At 37.0% G+C, this 13585-nt stretch overlaps 1 protein-coding gene across 7 annotated transcripts in view; it reads left to right on the top strand.

Moving 5' to 3' along the window:
• TRPC4 (transient receptor potential cation channel subfamily C member 4) overlaps positions 1-13585 on the top strand; it is a 230528-nt gene that overhangs the window by 204142 nt on the left and 12801 nt on the right. For 5 of the 7 annotated variants that reach the window (XM_025364312.1, XM_025364314.1, XM_025364310.1 and 2 more), the window contains 2 exons: positions 2915-3110; positions 7191-7385. In XM_025364312.1, the coding sequence (XP_025220097.1) occupies positions 2915-3110; positions 7191-7385 (391 nt within the window). Of the gene's footprint in view, positions 1-2914; positions 3111-7190; positions 7401-13585 lie in introns of all 7 variants that reach the window. The other 2 variants (XM_025364307.1, XM_025364311.1) reach the window with 2 other exon arrangements.

Raw genomic sequence — 13585 nt, 5'->3', positions numbered from 1 at the left:
TACTAAATGTCACTTAATTAAATTGTAGCATTATCTTGGAGAGGTTTCAGTTCATATATTACCACAGAACAAGAAATATATTAGTCACATAAAGGCATTCTGAGATGTGATGCTTTAAGTAAGGATCCTTCAATTTATGGGCAATGTTGGTCTCAATAGATTTGGGAATTAATAATGATAAAAACATTTCTGAAAGCAATGGCTTTGAAATGTTAACCCAGACCGATTTTTTTAAAAACCCACCTATTATCTGAACAATTCACTGAGAAACACTTTAAGACCAGGGTCTTAATTCCTCTGAGAAGTAAATATATTTTAGTTAAGTGGAACTAGTCTTTAATCCTCACCATTGACTTATTCCACTGAAAGAAGGAAAATCAAAGAAAGAAAGAATCCATAAGTAATCATGAAATGTCACTTTATTTAGAATTTTCCCCTTTAAATTTTTTTAAACATCAATAAATATTTTGCAAAAGTGTTTACTAATATTTCCTAAGATTAGTAGTTAGTATTTAGACAGGAGCAAATGTATACTATTCAAAATAAGCCGTTTATTCTGCATCATTGTTTTTATTTGAAAAAGAACCTGTAATGGGATTTACATGGTAACATTTTACACAATATATTTTATAACTTATAATATTTAACTTATAACTTTCCTTAAATTGCTATTCATGTCAGGAAAACCAGCTGATTTTTATGTGTATACTCACAATGAGAAAATACACTATTTGGAAAGAAAGAATACAAGTATTTCACATTAAATCCAAAGGACACTGTGATTAATTTTAGAATTGTCTTTAAAGTTACTAAAAATAAAGAATTCATGGCCATGGGCCAAATTTACTTTTTCCTGAGAAACTTTCAAAGAGTGGCTTTAGTGGCCTTTGTCTAGGGCCGATGAGCCAGACTTAATTCTCTCTAATATTGTTGGAATCTGGCATCTGGGTTTTCCTCTAAGAATGAATGCGCAGCATTCCATTTAAGGATCACAGTTTGGCTAAAGTTGATCAGATCAGTGCTCTTTCTGCTTCACAGTAATCTGTTGTTCCATCGTTTTACAGCTCTAGAAAATAAATAGTTAATTTTTTATCTTAAAACTAGTTGCTCAATTAAAAATACAAAATTTTTTACCTTTTTAAAAAAGCAATTTCCATCCTGAATGCCAATTAGGCATATTTAGTTAGAATCTCCTGGTTATATGCATCAGAATTCATGGCTTATTTCAAGTAACAGGCATTTTGCTATAAAAATCATGCACAGAATTATAGCCCTTCAATCTTCTGAGTAAGGGTTTATCTTTGCAAGGGCAGAACCTAGAGCAAGCCCCAGCTTTAGGAAGAGCCAGAGTTGACATAGTGCTGGGCCATGGGATTGTTTCTCTGTGTGTCAGCATTAAAGTGAGTCAGCTACTTCATCCTTATTCCGAGTTTACTTATTGTCTGGCTTATTCATCCTCAATTCTCTGTTTCTTAGTTTGTGCTGTCTCAGACCCTTGGCATCCTGTCATTCCAGTGACTCTGACTCCACATCATAACCCCTGCCATCTCAACCCCTTTGGGCAATTATCTTCATATTTTTAAGGCAAACTTGTCTAGAGGGGAATTCTGATCATTTTTGCCTTAGTACATGCCACAGGCCACTGGCCTTATATGAATTGTCTGTCCTTGGGTCACTTGACCATGATTGACTTAATCCACAGAGGCATTGGCTGAGGAGCTCCAGAGTCTTACACAAGGACTATCTTTCCGTAAAAGGGCATACAGGGGACAATGCTACTGGGGCTGAGAGTTGCCAGAAGCCATAACTGACTTGGTTCTGCAACACCATTCCAATCTAATGCTAATCTCCCGACAGACAGAAATCCTACCCCCTTAGTCATCATGCCCGGTATGAGAAGGTTTTCATTTTATTTTTGTAATTTCAATAGTCTCATTTTAATGATTTATCAAGAAGTATGAAAGCTCTATTATCGTTTTTTACACTGTATTAGTGTATTATTATGGTCTCTTTGAAACAAACAATTCTCCATTTGGGTTCAGATACTCCTCAGCTTATTTCATTTTTTGGAGCAAGTTATTTATTTTCAATAAAATAGCCAGAGCTCATTCATTGGCTACAATAAATAAAATGTTCTTTGAAATACCAAAAAAACAAAAACCCACCAAATTTTATTATCTAAGCATTCTGAGACTCTGCCATCTTACAAGATGTCCAATTTTAGTTGTAAACATGGAAATCTGTAATAATTATAATGTTCTCAATTCTCCTACAACCAAAGCAAAATCAGTAAAAGAACAGACTTTTTTAAAGCCTAAAATTTGGGATCTATTATTTCTTAGTGATGACTTAGTGCCCTAGGACAGAGATTGACAAATGTTCTATGAAAAGGAACAGATAGTAAATATTTTTGGTTTTCTGAGCCATATGTTCTCTGCTGTAACTACTTTCTTCTGCCATTGTAGCACAAACAAAGCTATAGGGAATGAATAAATGAATGAGAATGGATGCGTTTCAATAAAATTTTATTTATGGATATGGAGATGTAAATTTTACATAATTTTCATGTCACAAAATATCAGTCTTTTGATTTTTTTTCCCAACCATTTGAGAAAGTAAAAACCATTCCTAACTCAGTACCCATGCCACATTTGCCTCTCTCTGCCCTAAGAAACTAAATTTAGCTTTCAAAGCTCTTGGGAAATTTAAGTACACCATTTCTACTAGTTTGAGGAAAACAGTTTTCTTTCACTCTTTTATCATTTAATTTTATAATTGTCCTAAAAGGTTATTTTACTGTTGATATTAATGTTTAAGTTAATTTTATATATAATAGCGCCAAGCTTTATTGTTATATCTTATGTATAATTATTCCATTAATATAGCTATTAGTATCATTTTATCTTTATTACAGGTTATTTGAGACACTGCAGTCCCTGTTTTGGTCAATATTTGGACTCATCAATTTATATGTGACCAATGTCAAAGCACAGCATGAATTTACTGAGTTTGTTGGTGCCACCATGTTTGGGACATACAATGTCATCTCTCTGGTTGTTCTACTCAACATGTTAATAGCTATGATGAATAATTCTTACCAACTGATTGCTGTAAGTTGACCAGCTTTATTTTAATTCAATATTTCCTCTAGAATCTGTTGTTGTCAGCTATACTCCAATCTTCTTACCATCATAAATAAAATCTATAATTAGCCATTGATGAGACAGATAAGAATTATCAATGGTTAATTTGAAATTTCTGAGCAGTAGCACCCTATATGTAGCTATAAGTTAATCTGATTTTGTCATGTTACACATGATTACAAAGATAAACCAAATCCATTTTGTCAGGCAGTCACTGGCTATGGGAAATAGTAGCTGAGATCTGACTTACAAACAAGCAGCTCATCTCTGTGCAGTGAACAATAGGTTTTGCCTCCTGTCAGTCCATTTAACCTGCCACCCTCACATAAGCAAAGTCATTCCTGTAGGGGAAGATACAAAAGATAACCCAGAGAGGAGTCTGGGGAGGAGAGAAGCCATAGGATTTTCAATTTCTTAAAACTCAGGGAAGGCAATGTATTCAGAGAAGTAGTATTAAATTCTGTAGGATAATACACAATACATTTTTTTTGAAACTCTGGAATCGAAACAACTTAGCATACATTATTTACTTATTCATTCAACACATAATTACTTGGTACATACTGTGTTGCCCAGTACTGTTCTGGGCACCAGAAATACAGCAATGCACAAGAAGGACAAAGCTTGAACTGATCTGCTTGAACTTACATACTAGTGATATACGTCTCTGACCACTAGCAATAGCAGCAAATCAGAACCCTTAGTGGAATGAAATATAGTTAAGTCTTTCATATTTATACCTTAGACAAGTAGCATTTTATAAGCATAATTATAGTTTTCCCATTTTCTTCATAAATAACTACATTGCATTATACCTTTGAATCTATGGTTAAATCTCTGAAGAGTTATTACTGTGTTTTTGTCAAGCAAAACTCTGAATTTTACTTCAGCTGTCTTTAAGGGGCACATTTTTCTCATAAGAAACTCATCACTGACGAAAAACTGCATAGAACATGAAAATAGATGGTTTTTATTTACCGATTCACAGGCTAAAGTATTCCAAATGCATAAATAATTCCTCTGGAAATAGGTAGGTCCTAGGATTTGGAGGTTAATGTCCGAATTTGTGGATACTTTGGATTTCATTTAAGCATCTCATGATCTGAAATTTTTATAGACTCTAAATTTTTGTGTCAGAAGTTCTATATTCTCCTAATTAACATATTGCCAAAATGTGGGTTCTGTTTTCCAGAACATCAGCAACAACAACAAATTAGAAGTCCTTTAATTATCAAGCTAGATACAAGGAAGCTGCCAGCAATTTGGATTTTTTTTTTTTTTTTTTTTTTTTTTTTTGAGACGGAGTCTCGCTCTGTGGCCCAGGCTGGAGTACTGTGGCGCAATCTCAGCTCGCTGCAAGCTCTGCCTCCCGGGTTCACACCATTCTCCTGCCTCAGCCTCCTGAGTAGCTGGGACTACAAGCGCCCGCCACCTCGCCCGGCTAATTCTTTGTATTTTTCAGTAGAGACGGGAGTTTCACCGTGTTAGCCAGGATGGTCTCGATCTCCTGACCTCGTGATCCGCCCGTCTCGGCCTCCCAAAGTGCTGGGATTACAGGCGTGAGCCACTGCGCCTGGCCTGGATCTTTTAAAACATTAAATGTCCCAATTTCATCAAGAAGAAAACACTAAGAATATTATGACTTTTTTTTATTGCTTCTTTGTGAGGTGTGCTTTTCTAGGTAACTTCATTACAGAGATGAGAATCATCTTCAACTCTCTATTTCTACTTAGCCCAAACCCTAAGAGTATGGAGAATAAAACAGGCATTAAGCACCTGAGACAGGTGTGATTCCAGGTCTCCATGCATGAAGCCTCCTTGAGGCATGAACATGCCAAGCATTGCTTTCCCCTGTTCCAGAATAGCAGAATATACTCTGGGTCCTTGGGTCCTTGGGTCAGTCGGTCCTTCCTTCCTTCCTTCCTTCCTTCCTCCCTCCCTCCCTCCCTCCCTTTCTCCCTTCCCTCCTTCCTTCCTTCCTCCCCTTTCTCTTTCTTTTCTTTTCTTTCTTCCCTTTCTTTCTTTTTTCTTTCTTTCTTATCTTTCTTTACCTTTCTTTCTTCCTTTCTTTATCTTTCTTCCTTTCTTTATCTTTTACATTCTTTTTTTATTTCTGTCTCTTTTTTTCTTGCTAACTGTAACTCAGAGTCATAGTTAAACCTTGAAAAACGAGGAAAATTTAACTGTTGAAAGGCAGAAGCAGTTATGTAGGCCTCAACTAAAGCCTGTTTTCCATTCACTAATTTGTTCATTGATTAAATATTTATAGTGAACCAACTATATACCAGACATATGCTTAATTTTAGGGATACAAAGAATTAAAAAGTCCCGTTTTCAACAACAACAACAAAATGATATAGTAGAGATAAAGAATCGATAAATAATTTCAATATTGAGAAAAGAAATTTGAGGATGTCATGAAAGTATGGAAGAGGGGACCTTGACTGGGGTTGGAAATAGGAGGCAGCTCAGGACTGATGGGAGGCAGAGCAGGCTCTGAGTAGAGAGGATTCTTAAGCCGAGTTTCAAATGTTGACTAGGAGTTAGAAGGTGAGTAGTGGAAGATGGATCTAGTCATCACCAGCTTAGAACTGTGTATCTCCAGATTTTCTAAGCACTATAGACTATGTTATAGACCCTCTTAAAATCCTAAATCATGAACAAAGAAAGCACTTGCTTAGTGATTGCAATAAGATAACATAATCTGAGACTCCCTGGGAATCAGAGAATCAGAAGGAGCTATTCACAGGCCAATGCTTTATCTAAGTGAGTGCCTTTTTATTTCCTTGAGCCAGATCTACTGAGTCCCATTCTCTATGCCTGCAGGAAACAATATATACAATTCTCTTTATCAATGCAGCATAATCAGCCAGAACCGATAAGCTTGTTTAGAAAGAAACAGAAAGGAAAGGAGGGAGAAATAAGAAAGGAAAGAAAGAGGAGGGGAAAAGGGAGAGAAACTGCAGCTTCTGTGTTCCCATTTATCAAACATTCGCTTAGCAACAATAAGGCCATGCAATTTCTAGCTCTGGTGATTCTTGTTCAAAGCACAATCTGTCCAGTATCTGGATTAAAACCCATGTTGCGCAGAGTAGAAATGTATGTATAACTTATTCATCAGCATACAGCAATTTAGGAATATCAAAATGAAACATAGTTGAAGATTATTCTCCTACTGTAAAATATGAGTTCGTGTTTATGATATTAACTGGTTACAATGAACTATTCTGAATTCTTAAAATGAATGTATGCCCAGTCTCTACCACCTCCTACCTCTCAGATTTTCTGCTTAAATCAGATATATGGCTACATTTCTAAGAAGAGACTGGCCGCCCCAAATCTAATTGCCACAAATGTTCCAAAGTTTCCCCAGGAGGTTAATAAAGTGGAGTGGGTAATACATGATGAAGGGGATAGCCTCAGGATTGTGGGCAACCACTGGCCATACTGCTCTTTGGTGAAATCTGTCCAAAGTTAGGTCAAGATTCCATGGTGTGTCAGAGAAGCCCAATTCTACATTTATTAGGGGAACTTCTTTCTGTGTTTATTTCCGTTGGCCAAAGGTGGGCAATAATATTCACATGAAAACATATCCAATAAGACTTTTCCTGGCAACACTGAAGGCTAAGCCATGAGCATCTGTGGAGGTAACATTAATCGAAACAGGAATACAAGACTTTGGTTAAGACAGAAAGTCTATTTCTGAATCAAATGGAACTGCACTAACGTGAGCCTACAGTGCAGAAGATGCAGGCTAATCTTCAAGTCATAACTAATTACTGCAGTCTTTTTCACGTGGAATTATTTTAGATGTCTGTTTCACTGAAGAAGGAAGTATGAGAAGTGACACAAGACCTGTGACTACTCTAGGTTAAGCCACCATCTGAAATGTTTAGATGACTATCTCTGGGAGTCAGTGGTGGTTTTAGAAGCAATTTAATTAATGTTCCAAGAGTCGCTTGAAGTTGGGTTACAGGCTGTCTGTGAAATTTATGGTACCTTATTAATTAAGGAACCTGTCATCAGTTGTCATGTTCTCCTGTTCAGGACCATGCAGATATAGAATGGAAATTTGCACGAACAAAGCTTTGGATGAGTTATTTTGAAGAAGGAGGTACTCTGCCTACTCCCTTCAATGTCATCCCGAGCCCCAAGTCTCTCTGGTACCTGATCAAATGGATCTGGACACACTTGTGCAAGAAACAGATGAGAAGAAAACCAGAAAGTTTTGGAACAATAGGGGTAAGAACACAGCATGTTAGTATTACTCTTTTTCTAAATTGTGTATTTGAATATATTTGTAGTCTTTAATGAACATGTTCAGGTCTTTAGCCTTTTTGTTCTTACCGACTGCATGTCATGAACATTTATAGCACATCTCCCATGACCAAGGCAGTGTCTGATTAACTAGGATTTCTTCACAAGTGCATTTCCTGCATCAAGGGCAGTCACTGCTATTTTAATAGAAGTTCCGCTCTTCACACAGCCCTCAAGTTCTGCTAGCCAAGGATGGGGAACTAGCATACTCTGTCTTAGTACCTTGACTTCTAGGTCTTTGCAGAATGTGACAGCAGGTTATTTGTGGCATTTATTCCTCATTGTCTGTTTCCCCCTCTGGATTGTATGCTCCATGAGGGCAGGGCATGTGTTTTAGTGACCTCAAATTCCTCGTGCCTAACATAGGTCCTTACACGGAGCATTTTATGCTTGATAAGAATTCTCAATTAAATGATTGACTGAATATTATAACTTAAATATGCTGTGCCAACTGTCAACTGTGATTCCAGAACATGTTTAATTACTCAATATGTTGCGTCTACTCCCTATCATATTAGATGCCAAGAAGTTAGGCATCTAAATATACATATACATATATATATACACACACACACACAGAGAGAGAGAGAGAGAGAGACTGCTCAGAACCATGCTCGTGGTAAACTGGAAGATGATATTTCCCTTTCCTCATTTTAGAAGTCAAGGTTTCAAGCAATTCCAGCAGAAGATACATCACATTAAGCTTTTGGTCCAGCCATACCATTGACATAAGACAAATCATTCTTCACGCCTTCCTCCCTTTGCGTTCTAATTTTGAAAATTCTCATAGTGATGTTTTGGGAATTAACACACTGATACTCATTAGTCACTTTGATCTTCTCAGGAAAATTGCTTTGGAAGTATTTGAAAATGTTGTTATATTAGGATTACCAAGTAATATTTGAGATTAATTAAAAATAAAAAATATTAATTTGTTTTCAATTTTATTTGACATGGTGTGTGACTGCTATGCCCTAAGAAACCCTTCCCACTCTTTCACTTCATTGCCTACCAGGCATTGTCATCAGCACCAAATGGAGCTTTCTCCTACTGACAGTGGCATTAATTTTCCTCTCATCTCAGTAACAACTCTAATTAGAGAAATTGACTGGCAAGTGAATGTTACAAAGAGGTGATTAGGAGATGCAGTTATATTCTTTCCTATAAACTATTACCCATAGATTTGAGGGACTACAGTTTGTGAACTTATCTGACCTTAGAAACCAAAGTCAGATTGTGACAAAGCCTTATCCTGCCATCCTCGTACTAATTTATGAACTTTAACACTGACCTTAGAAGGGAGGGAAATTATTTTCGTCCAAATATTTGACTTTTGTGTTAAAAGTTTTAGAATAAATGTAATAGCTTAGATTTAATAAGCAATTACTGCATGTGTTCCCCTTGCCATAACTGAACTAGAATTTGAGGAGCGGCAAGAGGTACGAAGGCATGGGTTCCATCTTTGAGGGCACCAATTTTAATGTGAGAGATGCAGAAATAAAAACAGATATGTTATGTAATATATTTAACATTATCGTGCAGTCACATGCAAAAGGCTATGGGAAAAATGCAAGACATAATTAATGCTTCCCTTGAGGTAAACAGGACAAGATTTCAAGGAAGCCAGACTCCAGCTTTCTAGATCAAACATACTTATCCTTTGTACCATCTCATCCTTAAATTTATAAGCATTTTTTAATCGATCTCAGAAAAGATAGTGATGATTAATGCTGTCATAATATACTACCTTTCATAAGAGTATTCTGATTTAAAAAGAGCTTCTGGGTCAAAAAAGAAAAAGCCTACTCACCAAAGAAATATGTATTTCATATTTTAATTTTAGGCAATGGCAGAGAGAATCTTGGTTTTTAAGATAACAGGAAACTTGTAACAAAACACAGGGTCCTGCTCTGATGTTTTAAGCAATCTATCTGTACTGCCAACAAAACGAATGGAGAACCAGACCAAAAGCTTGACTTCCGACCCTCCCTCCTATCCTCTCACTTTTGATTCATGGAAAGGATTATGTTGCCATCATTCTTTAGAAGCAAAGAGGAGCTCTCAGTCAATTGGCTTTTCTATTAAAGTAGTGATTCATTCTCAGAGTTAAACAGTTTTATTTGCTATATATTACTAGTCTCAAAAGGAACCCACACATTTCTCTTATATGTCTATCTCTATATTTGAGTTTTTTGCTCCAAGCTGATGCACAGCAAAATAATTTGAAACTAATCAATCTCAAACCATTCCTCTTTTTTTTCACTATTAATATTTTACTAACATTCAACAATGAGTATTTGGATGCTTTGGGAATTTATGCCAAAGGGGAAAATATTCTGAGTCATGTCTCTCTTTTCCACCAATCTAGAGCCTTGGGCAGGCACCAGTCCAATCAACATCAATGCTGTCTAAATTTACTCTTTCTCCATACTGCATTTCCAGAATGAAAAGAACATATGATTTTCGGATGCCTACTCTTAGTTGAGTTTTATACATTTTTTGTTTATATGAAAATAAATAAGTATAATTTATAAAGAAGTTCTTGCTTATAAAAGTATAAGAAAGACTAGGTGCAGTGGCTCACACCTGTAATCCTAGCACTTTGGGATCATAAGGTCAAGAGGTAGAGACCATCCTGGCTAACATGGTGAAACCCCGTCTCTACTGAAAATACAAAAATTAGCTGGGCGTGGTGGTGGGCACTTGTAGTCCCAGCTACTCAAGAGGCTGAGGCAGAAGAATCGCTTGAACCCGGGAGATGGATGTTGCAGTGAGCCGAGATCGCACCACTGCACTACAGCCTGGTGACAGAGCGAGATTCCGTCTCAAACAATAAATAAATAAATGTATAAGATAAATGAGATATAAATTAAGATGGTTGTATTATTAAAAGAGGGGTTAACTGAGAAAGTGATATGAAAAGTATTTAATTTTTTCGTGAATTGATTTCAACTTGGTTAATCCTCCTGACAGTTTATTAGGTGTACATACAAAGACAATGAGATACACAAATAGCTATTAATTAAAAGGTGACATTTAAGGAACAGTAACAGTCACTTTGTGAAACCAGCACATGGCTTAGAATATACCATTATACCCCAAAGGGATCTTATATATCATTTAGCTCAACCGTTTCTTTTAAAAGAGAACCTGTTTACTTTGCCCATTGTCTGAGGGTCTCTTAGAGACAGAGCAGGGGAAAAATGCCGGGTCTTCCGTTTTCCAGCTCAAACTGCTTTCCATTGCCCTCTCTTACTTCCCTGAGAAGTCTGGTGAGCATGCAGCAGTACCTTCCCTGTTGTGTCTTTTGATTGTTCTCAGCAGCCTTTGCAAATCCTATCATCATTGTTTTCAGCTGCCCCTTAGACGCCTGTATCCAGAATCCCTTGTTTACCAGGCTGGTTTACCTTCTGCCCTTATCCTCAACCTGCTTATCTTTATGCTGCATTTTTGAAGCAGAAAATTAAAGCCACACTGCAAGTGAATTCATTCTTTGAAGTATTTTTCTGTAACCTTCCCATTTGTAGTTCACTTGCTGACACTCGTCACCCAGCCTTTGCGTAAACGTCACCCTGGTGCTCATTCCATTCACGTTCCCAGGAAATGCCTGGGAAACCAGTGCTCTTCAGGGTTGCTACACTGGCCACTCTCTAGGAGCCCATTATTGATGATCTGATCGTGCTATTTACGGCGTCCTAGTAATACTGATACAACTAGCTCTGAAAACTCATTAACTCATATTTCTTTGTAACTCTGGACTGCATTTAATGGGTGTTTGGGAGTTCCAGGTAAATTAATCTTTCACTTTACTGCTTTGTGGGAGAACACGTAAGTGGAGCAGAAATGCTTTATTATTGAGCACAACATTTGTGATAGAAAGCAAACCCATTATTGAGAGATGCTTCATCTCTGGACTATTAAAAAAACCATGAAAGCAGCCTACCCAAATAAGAAACACACTCTAACTTGTGTTTTTTTGATATTGCTTCTTGTCAAGTGTTTTGTTTAACCTCATTTTATCAGCAAATACCCTTCTTGTTATTAAAGCATTTGTTCTCAAATTTTATAGCATACAAGAATTGTCAGGAGTCTCCATTTTAACAAGCATTTCCAGTTTATAACTTTAACTGGACAATTCTATTCAAGACAGCATTGGTGTTTACCACAATTTGTTTTGAAGTTTTTGAATCTTTAATTTGTGTGAGTACATAGTAGATCTGAGCTATTTAAACTAAAACAAAACCAGGTTTCATGCTGTTGCTCCAAAAGTCCCAATCCATTTAATTCAAGTACAAAGATGCTATTATAATACAGTACTTCCCCAAAGCATTTAATTAATGTGAAACATATTGAATGCCACAGACTAGGTTTCTAAATGAAATGTTTACATTTATATGTTAGTGTACCAGACCAAAAAAAATACTAGCTCTTTCAATGAAATCATAAGAAATGTTTTTAACTTCCTTAGTTTTATGTCTTCTACTTTTTGGTTTTCTCTCAAGCACATGGTGAGAAGAACAGGAGGCATGATGATCACTGAGCATCACTCAGCCCTGAGATACAGGTGGAATATTCGAGCCTGACTAGTTACCACAGAAATATGCCCAGTTAAGTCACTGCAAATGAATTAGAAACTGTGAATAGATTAGCAACAGCTATCATCACTAAAGAAAAAATGCTCATAGAACATGCCTCTCAGACTTCATTTATAGTGGCAATTTGTCAAAATGTATTGCTCCCTGATCTTTAGGACACTCAGTAGGCCTAATGACAAATCTTACAGATATGACAACTTTCATCCATGAGGATCTCCAGATTTCCTAAATTACTGCTGCAAGATTTGTTGTCAGGGCCTTTTGATGAAACTTTATTTCCCCGTTGGAGATATATAGAAATTAATTGCTTGATATTCTTGGTATTTCAAGAGTGAGTTCCTGAATATTTGGTTTGATGATACAACATTCAGACATTTCACATGAATTATTTTGATATACTTAGAAAATGTGTTCATGAAAAACAGTAAGCAGATGTATGCTATAAGGGTAGAGAAAGACTGTTTATAGAGAACAATATGTAGATCCATCTGCAAAGAAGTCAAACTGCAAATTTTGTAAAGGGATCACATCGCAGAATGCCCCTTGCCTTTTTAGTTTTCGTGAAAGGAGAAGAACACAGCAAGATGCATGGCTTAAGGAATTCAAGGAGCAAAGCAAAGACTAAAAGGCATAATGCATGGGCTTAAAATTCACTGCTAGACCAAAACCAGAGTGGAAATGAGAGAAAACAGCACTGAAAATTGACAGCAGGGACTAGCTACATGAAGTGAGCGTGACATTCTACATAGTGGACCTGGAGAGAACTGGAGATAAGAGTGAGAAAATGTCACAGCTCACTCTCCAGAGACCTCTCTTTTCTAGCTGCAAAATCTTCCCTGCTCTAAAGGAACCTGACACTTCTATTGAAATCCCAGAGTTTCCTTGCAGCAGCAGCGGTTTTTCACTAGATGGTCTTTCTCCTTAACATGAGTTCTCTGATCCAAACGCTGCCATTGTCTTGTCCTAACAGATCAGGAGGAACCTGCAAACTGTGAATTATGCTAAAGTGGCACACAGGTATGCCCCCATCTTCTCCTTTAAAGCTACCTTGCCAAGGAATATTCCACACACAGTCTATTGACTTCTGATGTAGTTTGCAAAGGAAAGTGTCAACTTAAAGAGCACTTCTTCCAAAATATTTTTCCTAGACACTCAGTTAAGGAAGAAAAGTCCTTGATTTGTCATATAGTCCATTTTTTCTGTCTTAAACACAACTCACAACCAATCTAGTTTAAAAAAAAAAAAAGCTGCAAAATGCAAGTTCCAGAAATTTCTTTTTTTTTTTTTTTTAATTTCTGAGATGGAGTCTCATTCTCTTGCCCAGGCTGGAGTACAGTGGTGCTATCTCGGCTCACTGCAAGCTCCACCTCCTGGGTTCACACCATTCTCCCACCTCAGCCTCCTGAGTAGCTGGGACTACAGGCGGCCGCCACTATGCCCGGCTAATTTTTTTTTGTATATTTTTAGTACAGACAGGGTTTCACCATGTTAGCCAGAATGGTCTTGAGCTCCTGACCTTGTGCTCCACCC

This window comes from Theropithecus gelada, chromosome 17 (genome assembly GCF_003255815.1).
Source record: "Theropithecus gelada isolate Dixy chromosome 17, Tgel_1.0, whole genome shotgun sequence".
Lineage (NCBI taxonomy): Eukaryota > Metazoa > Chordata > Mammalia > Primates > Cercopithecidae > Theropithecus > Theropithecus gelada.
This window is presented reverse-complemented; position numbering and strand designations above follow the sequence as displayed.